Consider the following 26,673-nt stretch of genomic DNA (forward strand, 5'->3'; position numbering starts at 1 on the left):
AAACCAGGCTCGCAAACCATAGTGTTGAAAACATCTAATAGCAAGCATGCAACTGCCAAAGTTAGGGATATTTCTTTGTCGATTTCCAAGCTAGAGTAAACGACCGCGTAGAGGGATGTAGAAACAACAAGAATTTCTCACCAAGAGAACAAAATGGCTTTGGTAGAAAAAAGTAGTGCGCCCAACGTTACAAAATCCACTGATACCAAACCAATAGTATAGACAATTGCATCTGAAAGTCAAGTCGTTTGCGGCAGATCATTTTGCTGGAATCGCGGATGCGTGTTGATGTCACAACAGAAATAGCAGCGGATCTGAATCAACAGGAATGCAGCTACTGAATACCAACTGCTAGTGTCCTCCTCTGCCCTATCGTTCCAAGTTTCCGTACGAAACAATGTTCAAACTGCATGGAAATGTGTCACTGCGATAACTATTTGATTCAAACAGTATGCGCAGCAGACTGAACACGTTACGAATACGATGGGATTGACAAGATGGTCTTGTGCAAACATGGAAACATACTTGTGCTATTTGCGTTCCAAATTGGATATCAATAAACAGCAGCTTCTGTGTGTAGTTGGAAATCATTAAGAAAACAGTCTGAATTACGTTAAGTACTTCTGCAGGTGATAAAGGGTGGAAATATGAGTAATGTAGTGCACCTATATCCCTTGCATATTACGTTTCTGGAAACGATTGTCATAAATATAATCCAAGAGACTTCCAAGTTGATTCAAACAGAAAGCAATAAAGATGTGATTGGAGGAGGGTGGTAAACGCAACGCCCACAAGCCATCCAAAGCAACCTACACAAGAGACGTCCCGATCTCACTCAGAGCTCAGTTGTTTAGCGACATCCCTGCAGTTCATTCCGGTGGAAGTGCAGCTGGCTACTTTTCTCGCTCCGCAGTCGTTGCATCCCAGCCGAGGTAATTCCACAAAGACACAGCTACATAGGCATTATGATCTATTTGTTGCGTGCAGAGACATTGGGTTTTTGTTAACAGGATCTTGAAATTTCCGCTTGAGCAAGCTCTCAGTTTTGAGCTTCATCAGCTACCCTATCAGCTGGAAATCAGGTTAGGTTACCACAAAACGGTTTACTTAGCTCGCCGTTGCATACACTAATATCAGTATTCGTCTTGCAGAGAAGACGCTTGAGTGAAGATGAGAAGTTACACGTTGTTACTCTTGGCTTGCTGTGTTGTCAACATCACTTTGGCAGCTCTAGGTATGTTATCTTCAGGAGCACTTTTAGATCTGTCAATACTAATGGAGCAGGCAGATTCCTTTAGCTGATAGAACTAGAAAGTTAGGAACAGATAGAGAGATTAGTGCTGCTGTCGTAGCAAAGTGATGTAGTAAGACGTCGCCGTAAGCTTGAACCTCTTTAGTGTTTAGAAAGTCAATCAGAGAAACCTGACAAACGGAACACCTCAAGGCTCTTCCTTACCTACCCTTTTAATTAATGATGACTTGACTATATTCTTGGAGTTAACTTGTGTTATCGTGAAAGCGTAAAAGCTAAAGTCATTTTTTTTAGTTACTGGTTTATCATTTAGAAGATATTTTTTAGGACAGGCTCTATTTTAATGGTAGTTGATGCTAAGGAAACCAGAAAACTGCTTCTCTTTTCGATGTAGGTCTTCTGAGTTTATTCATCGTACAATAGCTAGACTAGAAGTGTCTGTACTTTGAAAGCGTAATGAAATACTTTGTGGAAGAACAGCTGCAAGCAGGGCTGTACGCATACTTGGAGCACATTTTTGTGAAAACATAGAAATATTTGGTGTTGTGTCGTTGAGTCTATCTAATCAATTACGTTACTGCAAATCCTGTACGCACTTTCATACGTGGGCAGCTAGTGTATGTTAAGCACAGTGATGTAGGATTCGTAAAGTATATCTGCTGTTTTTACAAAACCAGACGTCAAAAATCTCAAGCAGTGAGAGGGCACTTCCTGATCCTGTACCTAGCTAGGATGCAGGACACACCTTTTGCAACCGCAATCTCATTACAGCCATTTCCGTGTAAATAGTAAACGCGAACAGTAGTACATAGAACCACGGCTAGATGCAGCTGGAAGCACAAAACCTAGTCTAACTCTACATCTACTGCCTATGTAACTACAGTGTTGCACTACCAGGTCACGTGAGTCACCGCCTACTTACGTGAGTGTTGACCTTTATTCGGTGAACTAATTGGACGTGTATCCGTCATCCAAGTGACTTCATATCAAACATGACTGTCGCCAACGTAACTTGGCTCCGATATAAGACAAAGACTGGTGATATTGTCGACAACAAGAACAGAATAATAGCTGTCCACATCTCTCAAGTGACCTCCGCTTGTCCCACAATTACGCGCAACGGTTTTCCAGTAGCCGACATTATGGGATGCATGTCCACATGCACTCCAGCATTTGTCGATCAGCAGAAAGAACTCTGTTTCACAAAGATGAGCTAACTGTAGCCAAAGGAGATGTCAGTAGGTGATAAATTCGCTTACAGAGAGCTGTGATTAGAGCGGATGTACAAGGTTTCCTAAATGGTTCTAATTGTAAACCCTGCTATGCAAGTTGTGGTTTATTCTAGTGTGGGACGTTTATGTAGATATACGAGAAGCTTAAGAGAGGCATCACGTAAAGTATAAACAGATTACATTACACATCACAACAAAAGTGTGTTCAGATCGGCCGAGTACGTTTTGAGATATGGCGTGAAGTAAAAGCGACTTTGGAAAGCGAAGAAGATTTTGTTTCTGAAACAGACGATGACCCTTGTAGTGATTAGAATGCTACCATTGACATAGCAGGGTGTGAGGCGTCACAGGTAGTCGTTCTAATTGCATGGCCAATAGTGCGAATCACATTCCGCCCAATACAGGAAGTAGTCAATTGATTATTCTGTAGTTGTACAATACTGATCAGAAACCAGTTTTGTATAATCGTCGTGTTGTCATCACTAGCTTTCTAATGATGCTAGGATTAGCTGATCGCAATGTAGAAATTTAGCGAGATTTAAAAAATTTCTCACACTGTCAAGTACTGCTTTTCCTACTTTACAATACCAACTTTCGAATCATATAGTTACCAGCTTAATTGCAAGAGAGGTATATATATAGTATATAAACTCAAATTGTCTGTTTGTCTGCCTGTGTGTGTGTGTGTTTTTTTGAAGGAGAAGGTTTGCGTAAAACATTTTCCAAAAACTTGCAAAGGGCCCCTCTCGAGGGGTCGACAGCGCGAAAATTCTCGATGACGCAAACGTTACACATTCCAGTTCATTCAAACACACGCACACACCAGTCCTATAAAGACCATGCGTGTCGTTGTCCTTCGCATGCGTGTCGTCGTCCTTCGCAAATTTATTTAGGACATCCGGGACCTTGCAACAAAAATTGCACTTGGCGTCCCTACACACGCTGAGACTGCTTCTTCCGTGAGTTCGCTACCGTCTCTTGCTCGTACGAAGGACGGAGCACGGATCTAGTGTGTTATATCCTATACTATAATACGTGAACGTTCGGGAACGTCCACTTCCGTCTCTCCACATGTCCGTAACGCGCCGATCGACACGACGCCGGTTTCGGATCGTCGCGAAACGCGGTGGGCCGGTCGATATCGCGAGTCCGAGACAAACGGCTGCGTCGGATTTTGCCTCCACTGCCTTCGACGACCCGAAACAAGACTTTCGCTACTTGAAATGAGATGAACGAGAGTTTGTTTAATTGACCGAGCTGATCGGATTTCGGCCAGTAACGAGATTTTGGCGTTCTGAAATGAGATGAGCCCGAGTTTGTTTGCTCAATCAATTGAACGTGCGCTCGCCAGCCATTGTACGCTGGCCTCTAATTGCCAGAGTGCAAGATGCGCCGGCTCACCGGGCCGGTTTTGCTTGCGTTCGTCCGTCCGTGTGTCACGGAAGGTGCGTCTTCTTTGCAGAAGTGGCGTACAACGATAAATTGCCAACGCCCAGATTGCCACCGTCCATAAGGCAGGGTAGTACTATTGTCTGTTCCCCTAGGTGTGAACTTTGAAAATCTTCAATATCTCTGCTGTTTTTTGGACTTTCTCACGATGATCTCGGTATCGTTAGAACCGCTGGGTCTGGCATTTCTGTTTATCAAATGATCTAAGCCTTTCCTACAAACGAAACGGAAGGATAGTACTTGTGTATATCAAAAACAAACGGGTGGAACAATGGCTATTATCCAATGATCTTGTAAGACCAACGGATCAGCAACTGGAACCATTAAAATAATTGGTATAGCATGGTCCAACTTGAGCAGCTCTTAGTGCTCTAATGAGCACACCTGGTGTGACCTCTACTTCATTACTCACCTTCGAGTTCACGCTTACGGGGAACAGACAGTAGTACATATATATATATATATATATATATATATATATATATATATATATATATATATATATATATATATATATATATACTAATGTATGTATGTATTTATGTATGTATGTATTGACGTGCAATGGTTCTACTGAAAGCCGTCCTTGTGGTGTTTTTCACCCTGATTTCTTACAGGGTCGACATACCTATTTTGACGTAGAATCTCTTTACAGCCGTTATATGTGACAAAATCAGCTGTAAGAGCTGGAGCCGCAGCAAAGGCAGGTGAAGAACAAAAGGATATTTTCCATAAAGACAAAGTTCGTACAACTGGTGGTCTCTTTTACCTTTTAGTGGTTGAAACCCTGAGGCTCTGGTCATTATTCGGCATCAAAACTATGAAAGCTATTGCTTCTAAACCTCAGCAGTCAGCGGCCTTATATTCCACCAGGATTTCCAAAATATGATGCAGCAACTTTCTATTTAATTGTGGAAACATAACTCAAGAGTTATTCATAAGAGAATTCAGCTTGAAGTACAAGACGGTGATAGTTGGGATATACCTAGTGTAATGTAAGACTTGTTGGTTTGGAATGTGTTTTGGAGGATTGTTTGAGTTTGGAAATATATATATATATATATATATATATATATATATATATATATATATATATATATATATATATATATATATGTATATGTATATATATACAGTATATATATATATATATATACATATGAATGAAAAAATACATCCAGTCTCCTGCTCCCAAGTTACTGGTAACCATTGACTGATCCAAATTATAATAATCGACTTACGCATTAAACTTATATAGCTGCTGCAAAGGCAATGGCATGGAAGAGCTTTTTCTTCGATGTCTCTGCTTGCATGTGTTTCTATGTAAGTGCGTGTGCGTGCATACATATGCGTACTGTTATCCAGGTCCAGTGACATGCGGAGGTTCGGGTCAAGGTGCTCGTTGCGTTTTTCCGTTCATATACAAATGGAAGACATATACCTCTTGCACAACAAAGGATTGGAATCAACCCTGGTGTGCCACTGAAGGAGTAAGCTTTATTCATTTTCATATGAGCTTTTGCTTACTGTTTTGGGCTTAGGGCAAATATGAATTACACAAGAAGTGGGGAAATTGCAACTGCGGCACAGGTTTGAAACCATTCTAAGTACATGTTTAGTCTTAGCGTGCATTCAGACTTTATTCTTCTATTTCTGCATTCTCATTGCCTAAAATAATTATAGGTGGTAAAACGGATAACGATTTCAAGCACGCCAGAGACTGTTGGGTGTCTTGATTATGGCCACACATCGTATCTGCCCGGTATACAAGCACCAAATATACTTCCTGACCCTGCACTGCACGCTCTATTATAGGATGTACCCACTGCTCACGGTCTGAGAAAATGTGAAGTGGAGTCAATATTTTTTTCTTCAGTAAGGACCTCTTCAATATATAGGGAGTCTCCGTCGGCTACATTAACGAGGAGCGTACTGACATGTACAGTTTTTACGACGCCACCAGCTTCGTAATTCTGTAGTGCAGGCGAGTATCCAACCGCACTCAAATAGGAAGAGGCGTGTAAAGAAGTCTGACCTTCAGACACAGCTACTTACCTTTATGATTGAATCTATCAATTAGGCCCAATTAAGTTCTGTGTTTTATTGCTATTGCGATTCCGGTGACAGAAACGATAATACTTCCAGGCCTGGCTCGCTAGCCGACTCAACTGAATATACCAACCAGATCTCTAGCATTTCACATGAATTTTTTTCAACCGCCTCTACCAGAAACGGAAAGTCACACTTCCACCTAAGTGCACTAGATTTGCAATTACTTTGCACTCTTATAACTAAGTTAGTGGCGTGGGAATGGCATCCAGGTTGGGAGCAAGTCTCAATGCCGGCAAAAGTGTAGCCTCGTGTATCCCAACACGGCTGCCTGCAAGTGTAGTGGTTGCACTTTTTGCTTATTGGAGATCCTCATTTTCGTCGACCTGTACCTCGTTTTCACGATGGCCTATTTTATATACAGTGGTCATACCATGCTGATTGAGGTCATGGCCACCGTGGTGGTTTCTACACTTATGTAAATTACGTGCGAACGTCTAGATTGACATCATATGTACTTTGTCCCTAGTGCAATCTAAATGGGCGGTGGAGGTACCTTAGCGTGCACTTATCAACAATTCAAATTCCCCAGGATTGCATTCATGTCGTACCCGCTTAGTCTTTTATTTGCTCTTGGACACAGAGGATGATACCATTGCTCCTAGGCTACCCTTAGCCTATGTGTATTTAGGCCTCTCGAAGTGTTCTTACTGGTGTCAAGACACCTATAATTCTTTCCGGGAACGAAATGGTTGTCCAGGAAACGAAGATTGGCCTCGAACGACAGACTTGATGATGGACCAATCACGAGCAAGAGTCTGCGTTAGAAGGTTCCCTAAGTCTCCAAACGTCTTCGTGCATGGCAGACGAAGTATGTGTATCGAATAGACAGATATTCCTTTCCCGTTTGAAGAAGGGTTCAGATAGCCCATAAATTAGCCTCGTCCTAGACGCAGTGTGGATTAAAATCCTGGATGCACTGCCAACACTAGTACTCTAGTGTGATGGCAGCGCACCCGGGACTGCAATCAACACTGTGTCTGGGGCGACGCTACACATAAACAGGGATTTCTATATCTATGTCTACGGTGACTGTTTCTTTCTTCACATTTTAGTCCGTTTACTTATGATTGAATAGACATTTTCTGTACACAAACAGAAGGGCAAATGTTTAGGTAATTGATAAGAACGGCAGACTAGTGTACGAGCATGTCGTCCTAAATGAATAATCTACATTCCGTGAAAAGCTATATTTTTGATTATTCGTTCTTAACTAGTTACTCCAGTCGAAGGTTCTGGTCCTAAAACATGTGGTGGTTCAGCGAACGGTGCTCGTTGCTTTTTCCCTTTTATATACAAGGGGGTGACATACAAGTCTTGCACCAACAGGGATCATAACCAGCCGTGGTGTGCCACCAGATCAGTGAGAATAGTAAAGTTTTAAAGTGAGATAATGTTGCAAAATAATTCGAATATGTTCAAGGGCAACTATATAGAACACAAGCAATGGGGAAACTGCCAATGTGGATATCCACCTGAGCCTCCAGGTTTGGCAATTACAATTATAATTAATGTACATGTATTGGTGCATATCTGTACATATTTTGTTTCCCTCTTCTCTCTAAATGTACGTTTGTCGGCCTGTCTGCTTGTTTGTCGTTCTTTCTGCGTGTGTGGTGCTTTTCCTGTTTGTCACAAGCTCCTCTTTTCGGTTTTCTGTCCATGGTTATTGGTTTCTCTCTCTCTTGTACTTGATTCAAACGGATTGTCTATATCCGTGTCTGTTTGTCTGCTAGAAATATTACTGAACGTCTGTGTGTCTTGCTGTGTGGCAGCCGGTTTTTCTTCATTGTTTTGTTTCTTTGCATTTTCTTGTTGGTTGTCTGGTTTTCTGACAACAATTAGAAGGGACTTTTTTAGTTTTACGTACATGTACTTGTGGTATATTCTATCATTTTACATAGAACGTTATGCATGAAAATTCTAGGAACTGCAGTAGCAGATAGAAGGCCTTTTCTGTGGCTAAGATCACTAAAATATCAATTTTTCTTAGAAGATGAAGAATCCTTCCTGGGAAGTCTGAGTGAAGTTAAACTGTTCTGTTCCAATCTGCAGTTAAAAAAAGTCACGGCCTCTTCTATGCACAAAATAGAAAGAAAACCTACAAAAGATGGGATTATAATTGCAGTGGAGGGAGCGGCAATTGAAGCTCAAGTGATGAAGCAGGCTGAAGCTAAAAATCTCAAAACAATAGAAGATATGTGTGACAGAATCGACGTGTCAAAAATTGAACAATGCAAGAAGGATTTGTCGTTAGGTACCAATGATGAATGTGGTCGAGTTCCCAACGTTGACAAGTTCCGTACTATTGACGGAAAGTGCAATAACAAGAGGTTTACGTCTTGGGGTGCACACAACACACCATTTCTTCGTTTTCTACCAGCAGCTTATGGAGGAACAGGATATAATGAACCGGTGACGGAACGCGCCGGGGAAGAACTGCCTAACGCCAGAAACATCAGTCGTAGAGTCCATCCTGATGTGTCAATCACAGACAACGATCATAGTTACATACTGATGCAATGGGGTCAATTCCTTGATCATGACCTTACTTTGTCTATGGAGACCGAAGATGACGACGTCTGCAGCGAAAACTGCGAAACCACTAGCAAATTATGCTTCAATATTGCAGTCGATGAAGATGATCCACAGTTTGGCAAGAAATCAAAGTTTCCAAGAGAATGCATTCCACTGATTCGCTCGGCACCATCGTCAGATAGCTGTCGCGATATTATCTTTCCTCGTGAGCAAGTCAACGAGATCACATCTTACATTGATGCATCCAATGTCTACGGCTCCGATGAAGCACTCGCCGAACGGCTACGAGCAAAAAAATATGGCCTCCTAAAGACCAACTTCGACGGACAAAGTTTGCCTTTTGACTTTACGTGCGACCCCCCTGTTTCGATTGAGGACAAGGACAAATGCAATCCCGATCCGCAATGCATGGGACCGGTCTGTTTCTGCTTTCTGGCCGGTGATCGACGATCCTCGGAACAAACTTTCTTGACGACGATGCACACTTTGTGGCTACGTGAACACAATCGTATCGCGCGCGAGCTAAAGAAACTAAACCCCCACTGGGATGATGAGAGACTCTATCAGGAAACACGAAAAATTGTCGGAGCTCTCCATCAAAGGATCGTCTACAACGAGTACGGTCCCGAACTGCTCGGTCGTGAAGTCTTCAAACGACTCGTTCCGCAGTATGTCGCATACGACGAAATCGTCAACGCGGGTATTCTCAACGAATTTGCGACCGCCGCCTATCGCATGGGTCACAGCCAACTGCGTAACACCCTAACTCGTCTCAACGACAACTACGGCCTAATTGACGAGTTTAGATTTCGCGACGCATTTTTCCAACCTCATCGTTTCCTCTTCAATCCTGACGGCACGGTTAGCAACGACAACTTTGAGAACTTGTTTCGCGGTCTTCTCGAGCAAAATTCCCAATTCATCGATCGCTTTGTGTCCGACGAACTTACTAATCACTTGTTTGAACCGCGCGACATCAACGGTGTTCAAACAGAAGCGGGATTTGATTTGGCGTCACTAAACATTCAACGTGGACGTGACCACGGATTGCGTCCATACATCGATTATCGTACCTATGCTCTTACCAAGCTCAAGCAAATGGATATTCCCATACCCGTGCCACTCATGTCAGAAACAAATAAAATGAAAATTAAGGAGGTGTATGGATCAATCAATCGGTGTGACTTGTGGGTATGCGGCTTGCTGGAGACGCGACTTGAGGAAGCATTCCCTGCCAGCCAACGCACTGGTGGGCAGCTTGGTCCTACGTTCTCGGTTATTATCGCAGAACAACTAATTATTCTGAGAGACGGAGATCGATTCTTTTATCAAAATCCGGGCATTTTTACTTCCCAACAGCTTGCGCAAATAGAAAAGGTGACTTTGTCTGCCGTAATTTGTAGTAATTCAAAGATCTCAACCATCCAGCCTAATGCTTTCGTCGATGCCAACAAGAACAACGCTCGTATCTCGTGTTCATCTGTGAGGAGTAAGCGTTGTATGGCGTTCACCCCATGGAAAGGTTAGATGTTGTAACTTTCTTTACTTGCACTCTGCACTAGTAATGTTATTCTTAGAGCAAGGCACGTGCAAAGACAAGTTGTCGACCGGTTTATGTGCTATCAAGAAGAAGTACGGAAAATGCAACACGTCGAGTGTGCGCAATGAATGTAGCCTCACATGTCAAGCTTGCAGCTACAGCGGTTGAATTTCAGAGTAAAGATTTGCGTCATCACAAGTCACTGGTTGACTGTGAACTTTTCTTTAGTGCTTGTTCTGTCTGTTGTTGTCTAGTCAATAAGATTTGTTTAGTCTGATGAGTTGGAAGAGACAGTTGCAAAGATTTGTTGGTAGTGGCTGCGGTGTATTGACAAGAAACGTAGAAAATACTGATTTAGGATTTTAGTTGGCATAGATTCTAGAATATATTACACGTGCTCGTTCAAAAGTCTGGTTTTTGTTTTGTCTCTCAGTTAGTAAAGCGAATAAATAATCGCATCAACTCTTCGACTGTTGATTCAGAAGCGGATCTACAGAGTGGTGCAAAACACCATTGAGACCTATAGGCGTAGGACGGTCTCCTCGGAGGTCATGGCCCCAATCAGCAGCTTACGGTGTAGTCTCGCGTAGCCAGACCCCTTTCCGCCGCGGCCTCCCCGGCGAAATGGGGTCTGGTGTACGGCCTTTGATGTCGCTGTGTGCCGCGTAGCCAGAAATCGGCTATCTAAAGACCGGATTTAGTTTCTTAAACGCTTCACTAAAGACGAGACTGGTATGCACGCAATGCAATCCTATCTCAATAGCTTCTCTTGTTTTGTAGAGAACTACTACAGCTAGAGTCGTTGCTGTTTGTGAAACCTGCATGTCTACAGCAGCGATTAAACGATTTGGTCTCTTCCTGGTTGCTACTGTATGTGTTCATCAAAACAATGCACAAAACACATGAAATGATTACCCAAACACAGAAAGACGACTCGTCTTGTTTCGATGACGTCATGCAACTCCAAGCCCTTCCAGATATCACTCACTCCGGACTGTATGCGGTCGCTTTAGACGTCAAAAAACAGCAGACAGCACTGAGTACGTTCGCATTCAGTCTCCGTTGTGACACGAGCGCACAACGCTAGATCGTACGACGTCGATCATGTCTGCATGAAATCGAAGCCTGTCGACGTCAACGTCCCCGCGGCCGCGTTTAATCGCTGCTGTAATCGCTTCTGTAGACATGCAGATTTCACAAACAGCAACGACTCTAGCTGTAGTTGTTCTCTACGAAACAAGGGAAGCTATTGAGATAGGATTGCATTGCGTGCATACCAGTCTCGTCTTTAGTGAAGCGTTTAAGAAACTAAATTCGGTCTTTAGATAGCCGATTTCTGGCTACGCGGCGCACAGCGACATCAAAGGCCGTACACCAGATCCCATTTCGCCGGGGAGGCCGCGGCGGAAAGGGGTCTGGCTACGCGAGACTACCTACGGTGACTATGTATAAAATAGGTCATTGTGGAAACGAGCTACAAGTTGAATAAAACGAGGAGCTCCAAAAGACAACAGTGCCAAAACTACACTTGCGCGTAGACGTCGTGGGTACACACGAGGCTACACGTGCTGCGCATGGAGGCTGCGCCCCAACTTGGATACCATTCCTACGCTAATGCGGTCTGGAAATATTGTACAGGCAGAAGGATTTAAACAGTTAAGAATTTATTGTTTTTTGGTGGTGTCTCGAATGTGTACAAGTTGGCACCCACGAGGGGTGACTACCCTGTGGAAGGATCTCTCATTATATTCAAATTTTCCGAGGCTTCTGAGCGGGTCAAATTTCCTTAATTCTGTTATGTCTGTACTTTAATGGGCGGCTATCCGTTTAAGAAAATCTGGATCCGTCAGTGTGTTGATTCTTTACCAGAAAAGTGTGTCCAATACTAACTACATTTGCACGCCACATGACAAACTGCTACGTGCCCTTGAATAAACGCAGCACTTCACCTTGCGCTTTTCCGCTAATGGTATAGGCTATGTATGAATGCATGTTTTCTTAGAAAATGACTGTTCAGTATTGTGTGGCTTAATTATACAGGATTTTTTATTATTTCACTCATTTTTATATTTTACGCGCATGGATCATTGCTTATTTCACTTTCACTGTGCGCCTCTATTCATAACCTTTTTATGAATATTTTCATAATTGCATTAAAATTTTTGAGAACGTCCGCGTCGACGACACAACATTGACATTAACTCCATAGACAACCGGAAGTATTGAACGTCAATCATAATCACGTGTTCATTTTCAACCAATCAAAATACATACCCGAACACATATGCTGGATCAACAACAAAAAGTGTTTGTAAAACTTGTACGACTTTATCTGTATGTCTGGTAAAAGCAATTTTCACTAACACAATAGTGCAATCGCTTGGATTTGTAAAAGTTGGTAAAATGGTATCAATGAAATATTCTTGTCATCCACGTTTGTGTTTGTTGGGATGATTGGGAACTCTTGCGTATTTACGAAGAGTAAACAAAGTTAGAGTATAGAGTCTGGTCACTTACTCGCCGATATTTGCTGTTAATGACTCAATTGCAAACAGTACATCACGTGATCTAATTATTTTAAAATATTTTGAAAACGATTGTGGAGCGGTAGCAGAAAGACAATTGGACACGCCTACATAAAAGTTAGGTAATTAGATGCAGGAAGCTGTGAAAACTTGCGTATCTATATACCCTATTGCACACGCAGGTATATCACGTTTCGCATACATTCTCCATTATTGCTAGGACCCTAGATATTTAGCTACGCGAAATGGTTGTGAATATGCCATCCTTATTATTTCGGTACTTTATACATGCAAACTATATGCATAATTAATAAATTACTTGTACTTAGGTACAATCTTGCAGTGCGAGACTAAAGGTTAGTCTCGCGTGGCCAGACCACATTCTGCGCGTATTACTACCAGGCGGAAAATAAGCTCGTGAACTTCCTTTGAAGTTGCTGTAGTGCCGTTTCGCCGATAACAAGTGAAAAATACCGGATTTTGTTTTATAAGAGCTTTATAAAACCATGCAGATTGATATCTCGGCAGGACAATCCTATCTCAACTTAAAGTTCTTGCTTCGCAGAACAAGTCCTTGTTGATTGTGAAATCTTCATGTCTACAGCCGTGCAAACGCGCCCGCGGGAACATTGACGTCAACGGGCTTCGACTCATGACGTGACGTTTGACTTTTAGTGACACCGCAGACTGCACAGGGTGATGTTAGCTCTAGCCCTTTCCAGATGTCGCCCTATACTGTCTGCGGTCACTTAACTAGACGTCAACACACATATATATACATATATGTATATATATATATATATATATATATATATATATATATATATATATATATATATATATATATATATATATATATATATATATATATATATATATATATATATATATATATATATATATATATATATATATATGTATGTATATATATAATATATATAAAGCTCAAATTGTCTGTCTGTCTGTGTGTGTGTGTGTGTGTGTGTGTGTGTGTGTGTGTGTGTGTGTGTTCGCGTTTGGCGGCCACGTCTTTTGTCCGTTCGCAACCGAAATCGGCACGCACACTCGGCACGCACAGAGGAAGGTTTGCGTAAAAAAGTAAAAAAAATTGCACCGGGTTCCCTCTCGAGGGGTCGACCCCCGCGTAAAATTTCTCGCCGACGCAAACGCTACACATTCTAGTTCATTCGAACACACGCCCACACCAGTTCTGTGTAGACTGTATGCATCGTCGGCCTTCGCAAAGCTTTGAGCGATCGAATATCTCTTGCCGACGAGACTTAGTCATCTAGCGCTTCCGTTTCTCTCCAAATTCTGATTGCATTTGCACCAAATCCAACCTACACGTTTTCTGCAGCAAGCGCTACACGGGCAGTGTGTCCATTTCTATCGAAACAAGCGCGAAAAGCAAGATTCGAAATCATACAGCACATCCGGGACCTCCCAACAAAGATTGCACGTGACGTGTCCACAGACATATCTTCACACTACAGTATCTTGCCCGTACGAAGGACAGGCCATGGATCCTAGTGTATATATATATATATATATATATATATATATATATATATATATATATATATATATATATATATACATATACCACAAAGTCATAGTCTATATATCTTTCATTAATATAAATTGTGTATGTTTAGACACTATGTTTCGTTATTGCTATTTTTACTATTTTAAACCCAAATATTTTTACATTTATGCATCAAGATTTTTGATATTTTTTACAATTTTAACATTAATAATTTAATTTTTGGGCACAAACATAAAAGTTGAAAATATGTGTTATAGTTCGTGGGCCAGATCCCAAAAAGACGAAGTTGCATTCTACCCACGGGAAGACACACATTTTCTTACGAAACTTTAGAGGAATCCATTTAAAGCATTTCTTTACTTGTCCCCCTTCGTGAATGTTGTCCGTTCGGTTGCATTTGTCTATTATAGGTTCTGACAGCGAGTACGCTCTGTACTCCGAGGGCAGACTCTGTTTTCTAGCATTTATAAGCATAACATTAACTTGAAGAAGAAATATATGAGTATTTAGACAGCAGCTATTCAAAACATAACCAGAGACTGGACAAACACGAACAGATTGCGCTTGGGTCTCTGCACTAACGTGCGTTAGCAGCAATGCTGTTACTCTTGCCGTCGTCAGCCAAGACTTCTAGTGCGTTTACACTGAGTGCCAAGTAGCCTTATATCCTCTTTTGCAAAGTCTTCTTTAAACTCAGCTGTATTCACACCTACGTTCACTAATCTGTGTGTAGGTTTAATATGGGAAAAGCACTACAACCGTGCTATGCGCATCCACAAAGTCTTATACGAAGCATTTCAACGCCTAAGCTGGCACGCCTTTTTAGACTATACTAACCTACCCGCTCAACAGGCCCTTTTAGAGCTGCATCCGTCACTGCAAGAGTTACGACCGAGTCCCTCAAAGATCAATTATGCAGAAATGATGTCTTCAAAACAGTTTCAATGTATACAATCTGCGTACATGAAGTTCACCGATTCTGATCACAGACAGACGGCAGCGTTTTGGATGCCGTACTGCTATATGATTAAACTTCTGCTGCAGTCTGTTTGTTCCACTCGGACTGGAGACTGGCCTCTCCACTTGCAATGCCTTCATAACATGATACCATGAATGTTTGAATACGATAGAACAAACTACTGTCCGTATCTCACTGTCTACTGGTACGACATGGTCTCTCTTGCAAACGCTCTGTTAGAAGCAGTGGAGTTTGCTGTCCAGAGGTCTCATAACGTCTTCCCACAAGTACCTGTTGACATGGCCATTAAACAATCTATAAATCGCGATACTAAATCCAAAGGAGAAGTTATTGGTAGTGGTCTGAGATGCGGAAACGTTCAGAGATGGATAGCCACAGCACATGACCGTGCAGCCATAACTGCGGCTTGCTACAGTTTGGCTGGCATTTCGAGAGTCTGATAGAAGCAAGCGACACTAAGATTTGACGCGAATAGAGCAAGACGAAGATGATGTTCAGAGTGTAATTGGTACGCTTAAATGTTGGTCTGACCCATTTGAGGCGTCAAGCTGCGTTGTCAACATTTCATCTGGAATAATGGTTCCACTGACGTCGCGAACAACCTGTTGCAAGCGTACCAAATAGGAAGCACACATGCCGAGAAGTTTGTTCATGAACGCTTGTGTAGTGGCAGTGTTGGAGTTTTTGACAAGATGCGAAAGTTGAAGATAAAAACTTTCTCATCGATGGCCAAGACAGTCACAGTCAGAGCTAATTCTCGTGATGTAGCAATAAAGGCTGACAGAAGCTTCTTTACACGAATGTTGGCAATTTCGACGAGTAGGGATCTTGTCAAGTCCACTGCCATTGAGTTTGGCTTCACCGCAAGGTAATTTGAATAAAACAACCAAGTCTTCTTTACTGCCTCTCTTGGAATACTATGGCTCCCCGGTAGAAAACATTGTAGAGCAGTAATGCTAGTCAACGCAATGGCTACCATTCAATCACTTACTAGGCCTACAGGCACTTTTCGAGATCTTGCTTTTCAAATTCTTCGCTCAGTATTAGGCACTCGTGACTACGATCAGCTTTCTCGTGTTGACTTTGTCATAGATCGCTATCCATCTGTATCCATGAAAGACGCAGAGCGCAGCAAGCTTACCTCTACAGGCGTTATTGTTTCTCATATTATTAATGCGTCTCAGCGATGTCCAAAGCAGTGGAAGGAATACCTAAGCTCTGGAAACAACAAGAGTGCTCTGTTAGACATTTTAGAAAACGAGTAGACTTTCTTCTTGCTACAGTAGGATGCTCAAAAGCATCAACTTTTACGTTTCTTCCGGAGCCGGTTGTGTCCTCTTGACATCTACCGACGGTGAACAGGTATCGCGGTCAGATGTACTTGAGCTAACGTGCTCTCATGAGGAGGCAGACACAAGTCTCTTCCTACACGCTGCGCACGCTGCACAATCTAGAGAATCAACTACTATCCTCAAGTCTCAAGGCACTGACGTTGCTGTCATCGTCATATATGCAGCCTCTTTGGATGTTTTCCGTCATGTTCAGTTACTGTGGCTAACGGGTACCAAGGACCGGCGGCGTTTGGTGCATTTTTCGAGGCTAGCTCAAGCGCTTGAAACATAAATATAATATTCTCTTCCAGGATATCATGCATTAACTGTTTGCGATACTACGGGTGCATTCTACGGTAAAGGCAAAAAGTGGTCTTTTGAAATTCTAATAAAAGATCGTACAATTCAGGCAGGCATGGCAGGACTAGGAGTAGCCCCTGAATGCTCGTTAGACACTCAAAAAATTTGCGAATTGTTTGTTTGTCGATTGTATGGACAACAGAAATGCACATCTATTAATGAAGCAAGGTACAAAATCTTTGTGCTAAGGCTTCTGCGTGCCAGAACCTCCCCCAACAGCCGATGCCCTGTCACTGCACGTCAAACGGACCAACTACCAAGCCTACATTTGGAAACATGGTCTCCAAGCCTTTCCTGCCGTCAGTTGTAATGGACACGGTTGAATTGTATATTGACAGGAAAAAATAGAAATCAAGCGGATGAGCCAGCCCCAGCACCAGATGCAATTCTAGAAGTACGATATTTGTTTATACATGCTTGTACACAATGTTCTTCTTACGTCACGCAAGTAAGAATAAAGTGTAGGAGTCCAATTCTTTCGGCTGACTCGATTTGTCTACACTTTTCTTCTGGCAGGATCGCGCGGAGACCTGTACATGGTATGCCCTTTCTCGTGTCTGTTGGAACAACCCCACGCTCAGCAGACGGGCATTGCTCTCAACCTTCGATAGTCAAAGAAAAAACAAAAACAGTCAGTAACACGGATCTCGTACACTTGCAGGTGGAGTCAAAATGGCGCCCATGCATCACGTGACCTCAAACACCTACGTCGTAACTCTCTCTATAGACGGATCTGACGTTAAATAGGGCGTACCCGATGTCGCTGGACTGTGCTGTATATGTGGTAGCTATAGGTGAACTTCAGCGCAGTCATAATCCTCTTTGCAGACTCCGCGACAGCGAATCGTCAAAACAGACTGCCGGTTGAGTCCAAGTGCCCGCTTACTTGCAATTTGAGCAGTGCGTTATGGTGATTGGCTAGACTGAAGACTCCCGTTCAAGTACAGTATGCTTTTCCAAGCCTGACGCCGATTGGTTCATTTCGATCATCCTCGGTCCAGCTGATTAGTGTTACATCTCGTGAGGCGCAAGCTGGTAGCTGCTTAGCTCTAAAATTGCTAATTGCTACTCTACTATTCACTAAGTATGAAAGTAAACTCTATCAGTCTGGTTGGTAGGCGTAACCTTGGATCACAATTGTACCCATGATGTCAAATGACATGGCAAACGAAACATTGCAACATTTCTGTCTTTCAAAAGGCTGAAGGCAAGGAAAGAAATGGAAAAAGTACATCACTCTATATGGTAGAGTTTCAATAATACTAAAAGTTTGCAATTTACCATACTGATTTGTCTTGGAATTCTGATGCCCTACTCGCGCCCTTCCGTGTCCGTTTGTAGACTTGATTTCTCTCGTTTTGCTGCACCCCACAGACTTAGAGGACATTTATTCGCACACTGTTCAGTCAGTTTCAACACAACTACCAATTGCACTGGGTTATGCTTGTGTTTAGGTTTCAGTGGGTTTTCGTAATCTGCAGCTAGTTCATAATTCATGCTCTGCTGCCAAGTTGGTTTCGCGACGAAATGTTAGAGGAGGTCATTTTCTACAATAATATTTTGATCTAGCAGCTTTCCTGACGTGGAGGTATACCTTACGCATCAGTCCTACAGTGGCGTAACTAGGCATGAGGCAGCCGAGGCAGTTGCCTCGGTAAATAAAATGGGTGTGGCGTTGCAAAAATTTTGCTAGATGCATCAGTTAGTAGATAACAGAAAAGATCGGGCATTCTAAGTGGCTTAGCTCTTTCATATATTCATAGAGATGTGGCTGTGAGTAGAGAGAGAGTCTTACGAAGATTGTACAGGACATCGCAGATTGGGACAGTTGTTATTATAGAAGCTATGTTTACTTACATTATACATAAAGTAGGTTAAAGACAAATTATTGCTTAATTAATTAATTTATATAAATTTGCCTCGGTAAAATTTTAATGCTAGTTACGCCCTTGGTCCTATGATCAGACTGGGTTTCAGATTTCCCATGTCTAGTGCTAGGTGGGTTCCTTCATCAAGAACCATAGAAACCCAATGAAAAGACTATAGCTATGTTGCCTGGGGTTTCGCGGCATATTCCCTGTGTCTAAAAAGCAAAACCCAGATTTGACGCAGAGTCTGAGACTCATCGTGGCTATATGATATGTATATACAACATCAAATTATTTTTCGACACACCCATTCTTACTTCTAATGTCACGCCCACTTTCTTCAACAGCTAAGATGTTGCCGGAAGGGCGTAAGCGAGCGACCATGCACCGATACCTTAGAGCCGTTCTCGTGCATTTCATGCTGTGGTTGTGTTCTGGGGCACAAAGACCTCTCAATATTACTGGACCGAGCATCTCTCTACGCCCCTGCTTCATCGCTGTCGTCGCCAAAATGCGATATGCCTCGCCCTTGGAGTGAAAAGGGAAACTGCAGACTGCGTGACTGCGACTATCCTGCAAGGTTTGTAAGTTGCAACGCCAGAGACTTTAGCGACGGCTTACCAGCCGCAGAAGATTTTCTTGGCAAGACCTCGTGGTTTTGTAAGAACCGGTAGTCTAATTCACGTATTGTATTACATAATATCTCGAACTTGTCACATTAACTAAGGTTATAGCTACTTGATTAATTAACCTTTGTTTTTGACTCTAGCAACTTCAGAAATTGCACTGTGTCACACGTTAATCGTGACTACTTCCTAGCGTTTCTGAGACTCGCAGCGATGTAAGACAGTGGTTGTACAGACTACAGCACGTGCATGTTCAGTGAGTATGCATGGGCGTGGTGTGTAGCAAGTTTCAACAACTGTCTAACAAATTAACGGAAGTGTAGCTTGTCTTACTAGTGTTCCATGTATATGTTGATTGTACTTCCTTTTGTACTTTCATTGTACATTGTAAGTTTGGAAGATATACATTTAATTAACATAATGTTAATATGGCTTGGTGCATGTGAGCTAATTGCAAGGAACACTATACAAACAAATTATTTAATGACCATCATCTAGAGGAAGATAAATCACTGGTAGCAAACATGTCTACAAGCTAATTGATTCTCAGCTCTCAACTATTGATAATGACAGATTACATCGTGGCAGCGAACGATTCATTTTTATATAGAAATGGTAATTGGTTGAATTTCACTTTTCACTAATTTCCGTTATCCGAATGCCCAATGGAAAGCTTTGAGATTTTACAAATTGTGAACATTATAAATACATAAGAATAGATGAATTGTGCTTTCGTATGTTACTCTATAGAAGTAAACTTAGTAGTAATTCGGTCTTGTGGTGTGTGTGTGTGTGTGTTTGTTTGTGTGTGTGTGTGTGTGTGTGTGTGTGTGTGTGTGTGTGTGTGTGTGTGTATGTGTGTGTGTGCGCGTGCGCGCGCGCGCACGCGCGTGTGTTCGCGATTTATATTTCATTTTGGTTTGAGACATTAGATATCAGTAATACTTATTAGTAATTATGCAGATCTAAAGTGTATATACAAATATTTGCTCTTCAATACAATGGGCTAAACATTTTAGTATTTTGGTACAGTATAAATGTCAATGCATGTCCTGCATCTGGGTTGAACGTGTGTGTGTGTGTGTGTGTGTGTGTGTGTGTGTGTGTGTGTGTGCGTGTGTGTGTGTGTGTGTGTGTGTGTGTGTGTGTGTGTGTGTGTGTGTGTCTGTGTGTGTCGGTGTGTCGGTGTGTGTGTGTGTGTGTGTGTGTGTGTGTGTGTGTGTGTGTGTGTGTGTTTGTCCATTAAATTTGATTTTGGTTTGAAATATTAGAAATCAGTAACACTTGTTGAGTATGTATACAGATCTAAAGTATGTACAAATATTTACTCTTCAACACAGTGGGCTAAAAGTTTTAGTAGTTTGTGTACATTGTATAAATGTCAATGTCCTGAATTTGGGTTAAATGTTGATTAAATTTAAATTTTAAAAATAGATTGTAATGAAACGCAGAGTGTATATATTCAAAATATACAAAATGACAGTTTGTATTACAATGTCTCTGAATATGAATCATTAAAATTACTTGCTCTAATACACTAATTGTTATAGGTGATATGTATTCTGGTTCAAGAAATTGGTTAGATTTTCAATATATTATGCAATCATTTAAATCTGGATCTTATTTGGTAGTCAAATGGCTACATTTAAAGTCCAATAATACCGTTTCTGTTTCTAGATTCAGTGATTCTAACTATATAACTGTTCCATTCTTGATCCCTTAAAACATAGTCAAACTGTAAGTACACAGTTTTTATGGTTTATTATACTGAAGCAGAAACTCGACGTGTTAACTGCGGATGCATTCACTTATTTGTTCTCAGACGGCTGAACAACAATTTTATCACATCCGTGACAGAATGTTTTGAAAGGCACTCAGTCCTGGGATTGGCTGAATACAAACTAGAAGAACTGTGCTGTCGTTACTATCTAAATTTTGACATAGAATAACGTATACTATTTACAGTGAATTAGGGGCGAATAATATTGGTACTATCAAGTTTGATGATTTTGCAGACTTCCCAAGTTTACGGCGTCTGTAAGACTAATTCGTAAATGAATGCATGTCCTTACGTTCAATCTGTTTATGTGAAGATGGTTATACTCTATGTCTCAAGCTCTTCAAATTGAAAGTGGAGCTTTCTCGACCTGCCTATGCTTACATCATTTCAGTTCGTTGCTATTGTGGTTGTTGCTATTACTGGTGGTGGTGATGTTGGTATAGTGGTCTGCGTCTGTCTGTCTGTCAGCCAGTCAAGTAACACTTATTTCTGACTGTCTGTCTGGCTGTCTGTCTGTCTGTCTGTCTGTCTGTCTGTCTATATGTCTGTCTGTCTGTCTGTCTGTCTGTCTGTCAATCCTCATATATTTCAAACATGAACACTACTACAGGCTAATGAAGAGAAGGTGAGTTTAAGCAGGCTCTATGCGGCCACTACAACTATACTGCTATCTATACCTAATGTATGTAAAATTGTGTGACAAAGTCATCTACAGTGTTACAACTATTAAAGGTAAGAATAGAAATTTTTTTTGCTATTGTCTTTGCATTGCACCGCTGTAGTGTTATTGAAAACCGCTTTCGCCAAAAGCACATAAACTCATTGCAGTTATTGTTGCCAGCATCATCACGTGATCGGCGAGATAGTTCCTGTAGATACTTTGTGGCTTCTTCACCCCAGCGACCAAAGTGTTCCATGACGAGGGGAACAAATCTCATTGAAGACATTCCAGCGAGCTTTAGCTCACTGTATTTTTTTGTCTTCCTGTCCTCTCTTCTTGCTGCTGCTGCCCCGTCTTTCTCAGCAGCCTGACTCACAATGTCCGATGCCCATGGATGTGAAAGGGCTACATCTAGTTCCACATTGGCACCAGAGCCAACATCAAAGACAGCGATGTCCGGTCTGTTGTTGCTATCATTGTATCTGTCCCTCGGTTCCTTTTTGTGGTGAATCTGCAGCTGCCGCAAACAGTCATCCCATTCACTTACTATCGAATCGTGTGACCAAACAGGCCCACCACCCTTCTTACAAGTCAGCAAGTGGTATCCCATTTCGTCTAATGCAGTTCCACAATCACACTGCTCAATCCATCTGACAGCCGGCAAAGATAGACCCAATCTCAGCAAACACGCCAAACGGAATTCGTAAGGTGAGAGTGCGAATTTTGCTGATTCTGGAATCGTGTTAAGCCAGGAGCCAGCACCTTTTCCACCTAGAGAGCGAAGGCGAGCCGCATCTCTGGGCGAAGCAGTGTTTTCTACCATGTGGGCAGTAGCAAAAGACATGTGTTGACGAGTTAATTTTTGTTGTAGTCTCTTAGTGTCCTCTAGCAAGTCAGTAAAAATCTTGCCAGGAGGAATTGCTCGAAGTAACTCGGATCTAATAGAACCATCTGCCTGTCTGTCTGTCTGTCTGTCTGTCTGTCTGTCTGTCTATATGTCTGTTTGTTTGTCTGTCTGTTTTTGTGTGTGTGTGTGTGTGTGTGTGTGTGTGTGTGTGTGTGTGTGTGTGTGTGTGTGTTTGCGTGCGTGTACTTCTTTCAACATTCGTTATGTAGGAGACTCGAGCACATCGGACTAAATTGGAAGTCTCTAAAATCTCTCAATCATCTTTGGACAAAAAGTTTAACTTTGTAAGAATTAAGCAGTTTAATATTATTTATATATATATAATTTGTGATTTGATTAAAATTGTTAGAGGTATTTATGCGTACCACAATAATTTATCAGAGTTACAAGAAGAATTTCTCAATCTTTCTTATGTCGCATCATTGTGAGACAAAGATTTCCAAGTATACGCCCTTGTTACTACAGATTCCTAGAAGATAAGAAAGTGTAACAATCTAGACTTTGCTGTACATAAGTGACAAACGATACAATCCTCCAGGGACATCCATGACTTCTCCTCTATTCCCTATATCCACACTCTACAAAGAAAATGATACTAAATGTTCTAATAAGAGACTCTGCCGTTCTAGTGATAATACTTTAACAATTCCGCTGTAGTTCTCTAAACAACGGACAAGTAACGGAGCAGTCACTACTGACGGCTGCTAGCTCATGCGCTCTTTTCATAGTCACTAACCAAATACTAAAATGTGCTGAAAGAAAGATGCAAGGTCCATTATCTTCGTGTAGGAATCTTAAGGTCTCACTCGCCACAAGTACAAAGAAAGGGGTTTTCAGATGATTGTCCGTATGTGCCACGAGGCCATATTTTGTGTTTTCGTTTGGGAGTACATAAGTTAGTTTAATAAGCATGCCAAGTTTTTCTGACGCACACAAACTAAAGTTAGACATGAACGAATCCAATAAGGATCAAATTTTGAGGCTTCGTGGTTGTAGGAGACACAGTCGTGCTAAGTTTGAGATCCAAGTTTAGTTTCATCAATAAATCGCAACTTGTCACCATATTTCTCAAATCCTTACCTTGAACAGTGCGGAGGTATCGGTCTTCCTCGCTAACTACCAATGAGTTACTCTGACCACACATACGGGTTCTAAAAACGCCCACACAGACAATTTCAATGCTTTTCTTGTACAAATACACTTGTCAACCTCTCTGTTTACTCCCACTTGTTCTAGTTGGATAATGATGGTTGTAGACAGACGTGTATACATAGTATCTATAGTAGACGTATTGAGACACAAGGGATCATTCTTTTTAGGATAGACCTTGTTTCTTGTATCAGGTCTACAGCATTGGAATATCACAAAAATTAAAGGCAGATTGTGCGGTTTCGAAAATAATGATACCAAGAACACAATGTAAGACAACCGGACGACAGAACTAAAGCGGACTTTCGAATTTCAATTAAGATTCTTGAGAAATGAGAATAGTCGCATGTCGTGCCATCTAGGACGTTGTCTGGCTGTAGTGTGAAATCGGTGTCTAGCGAGGTGATCATGTGTTAATTAGCAGTTCACTGTACACTTGGCAGTTTAATTTAGTTCCGCATGTTGTATCATGCGTTTGAAGTAGCTGGTCCTTGTTGTAGTCGGTCTATATCACTCGTAGCAGCTTAAAATTTAGCATCATGCCTAATTATTGGATGTTGTACTTGTTTCCATTTTGGTCCATAGTAACACTTGCAAATGATTATTGCCATTAGTATTCATAGACTACACTATTGCTAGGAACCACCTGTGTGAGGATAAAGTAATGCTGGGATTGGTTAATCTCTAGGAAATCAAATCTTGTGCAGGAGGTGATTATATTACTATTGACCACCACAAACGAGAGCATACAGTACGTGCGCGGTGAATGCGTTTGCTATGACTCTCGAACGGTTTCTGTTGATCTACATTTCTCTTTTCTGTTCCACCCAGTCAGCTATGGGAACAGTCTCTCTTCCTTCTTCGTGGATGCTCTTCCATCCACAAGAGGACGGTCACCTTCCGATGGGCATGAGTTTTATGACCTGTACCTGGAAATCGCAAGAGCAAAAACTGTCCGACTGCGACAACAGTGATCTGAGCTATGGAGGCGTAACCAACTTCGATATCCACAACAGCCATTTGCGAGACGAAGACTACGAGTTGGTCGTTCCGTTTGTGAGTTCATACCTCAAATTTCCTTACTGTTTGTCAACAACACTCCATAGCTATGGGAACCGGTCTGACGTATTTTCAACCATATCTAATGTTGTCGGATATGCTACAAACGACCAAATAGTCTTTATACGAAAAACAATCAGCGACGTCATCAAATGGTCAAGAACCTCTACAAACTTTGACATCAAATTCAGCGTGTATTGCTTGTCAGCCATGCCTTCTAATCGATCACCATTTAAATACGAGGCGGACGATGGCGCAACGGAGACGCTTTCATCCGCCTGGTTCTTTGTGGATCCGGTTTCAGACGCCTCCTCACCTTTGGGTATGAGTTTCGTGGCTTGTGCGCTGTGGTACGCCGTAGAGGTTGAGCTGGTTGCATGCGAAGATTTTCAATTTACGTACGGAGGATCGGTGAATATGGATCCATCTCGTGCAGAGGTGATCCATGAAAGCGATTATGAAATGCTATACGTACCGTTTACCACTCCATACTCAAAACCTCCTGTTTGCATGTTTACAAATAATTTCATCAGTTTCCTAACTGTTATTACACCATCCATAGCTGGAGTATCTCTAACAAGATATGAGCATTCTATACCCGTTCCGTGGATTGGAACAGGACCATTTCCAAACCAATTTAGTCAACAATTGGCAATATTTTGCATCGGAGTAATCCCCTCTCAAAACTCTTTGAAAATGCCAGATCAATTTTCCGATGTTTCGTCATACATTGGTCTTCCATCGTTTTGGACGGTATTCAATGCGGACTTCGACGACAATCTAGCCATGGGTGCGTCTCTGATGGTGTGCACGTGGAACGCGACAGATCACGCGTTGGTCGGATGCGACAACTCGGAGCAGAGTTACGGGGGAGTGGCCAACATGGACATACGGAATGCAGAGCTGGAAGACTTAGGAACGGTTCTTACAGTGTCCTTTATCAAGAGCTACGCTAAAGTGCCTCACTGCTTTCTGTCACTTAACCAACTGAAAGACTACACGACGATGTTGAAGGTGTACAGCAATGTGACAAGAGATTCGGTTTCTTTCCGTCGTTATGTTGACGAAATAGTCATTCAGTGGAACGGAACCGAGCACGTTATCCATTCCAGGTTTACCTTGCTGTGTATTGGCGCAATGGCATGGGGTGCTTGAAAGCGGAAGTGAAACTCTAATAAACATGAGCAGCTGCAAAGATACCGTAAGCTGAGACCCGTACTGGACTCATTTGCAATAGAATAATTCTGTGGCGCGCAGAGATGCAGATTAATGTATGGAATAGTAAAAATTCTTGCACGGTTGCCAGCAGCATTGTGTAATGCTAGCACGTATTTCAACAACAATAAAAGCGGATTTTCTTTGTAAAGTAATAAAATGTTTTGACATTATACATTATCATGTACAAACCAAGAAGTATGACATCTGTAAGTTTTGATGATTTAAGTTAAACTCACCTGCATTGATAACAACTACATGATGTGTACTTGCCATTTTTTTCTTTGTTTCTTCGTTTTTTCTAATATGTATCTACATAGAGACTAGTCTCTTATAGCCAGATCTTAACCCCGCCCACAAGATTCATTCATGAAAACGGTTAGTGTTGAGTACCCATATCTTATCTCCGCCTTCAAACCACATGGGGGAACAGACTCGATTTAGAAGTGTAAACCACTGTATCTGTACATTGCTTCTGCACTCTTACAAAGTACATAGTTTTAGGAGTTTTAGCTCATTCATAATTTAGTACTCTTTCCTGCTAGTT

At 41.8% G+C, this 26,673-nt stretch overlaps 3 protein-coding genes across 3 annotated transcripts; 2 read left to right on the forward strand and 1 right to left on the reverse strand.

The window, feature by feature from the left end:
* The first annotated feature begins 1,150 nt into the window (after nucleotides 1–1,150).
* On the forward strand, nucleotides 1,151–10,519 carry LOC134187890 (lactoperoxidase-like). Its single transcript, XM_062656061.1, has 7 exons — nucleotides 1,151–1,234; nucleotides 5,299–5,423; nucleotides 5,475–5,523; nucleotides 7,260–7,405; nucleotides 7,466–7,529; nucleotides 8,036–10,102; nucleotides 10,158–10,519. The coding sequence occupies exons 1-7, from the start codon at nucleotides 1,171–1,173 to the stop codon at nucleotides 10,286–10,288; spliced, it is 2,646 nt and encodes an 881-aa protein (XP_062512045.1). The 5' UTR covers nucleotides 1,151–1,170; the 3' UTR covers nucleotides 10,289–10,519.
* Nucleotides 10,520–17,091: 6,572 nt separating this feature from the next.
* LOC134187602 (uncharacterized) lies at nucleotides 17,092–22,737 on the reverse strand. Its single transcript, XM_062655754.1, has 2 exons — nucleotides 21,974–22,737; nucleotides 17,092–17,249 (listed from the first exon to the last, which is right to left on the reverse strand). Exons 1-2 carry the CDS (start codon nucleotides 22,638–22,640, stop codon nucleotides 17,092–17,094), a joined length of 825 nt encoding a protein of 274 aa, XP_062511738.1. The 5' UTR covers nucleotides 22,641–22,737.
* A 2,158-nt stretch (nucleotides 22,738–24,895) lies between these two features.
* LOC134188067 (uncharacterized) lies at nucleotides 24,896–26,331 on the forward strand. The gene has a single exon (XM_062656250.1). It carries the CDS (start codon nucleotides 25,122–25,124, stop codon nucleotides 26,064–26,066), a length of 945 nt encoding a protein of 314 aa, XP_062512234.1. The 5' UTR covers nucleotides 24,896–25,121; the 3' UTR covers nucleotides 26,067–26,331.
* Nucleotides 26,332–26,673: the final 342 nt, after the last annotated feature.

This window comes from Corticium candelabrum, chromosome 12 (genome assembly GCF_963422355.1).
Source record: "Corticium candelabrum chromosome 12, ooCorCand1.1, whole genome shotgun sequence".
Lineage (NCBI taxonomy): Eukaryota > Metazoa > Porifera > Homoscleromorpha > Homosclerophorida > Plakinidae > Corticium > Corticium candelabrum.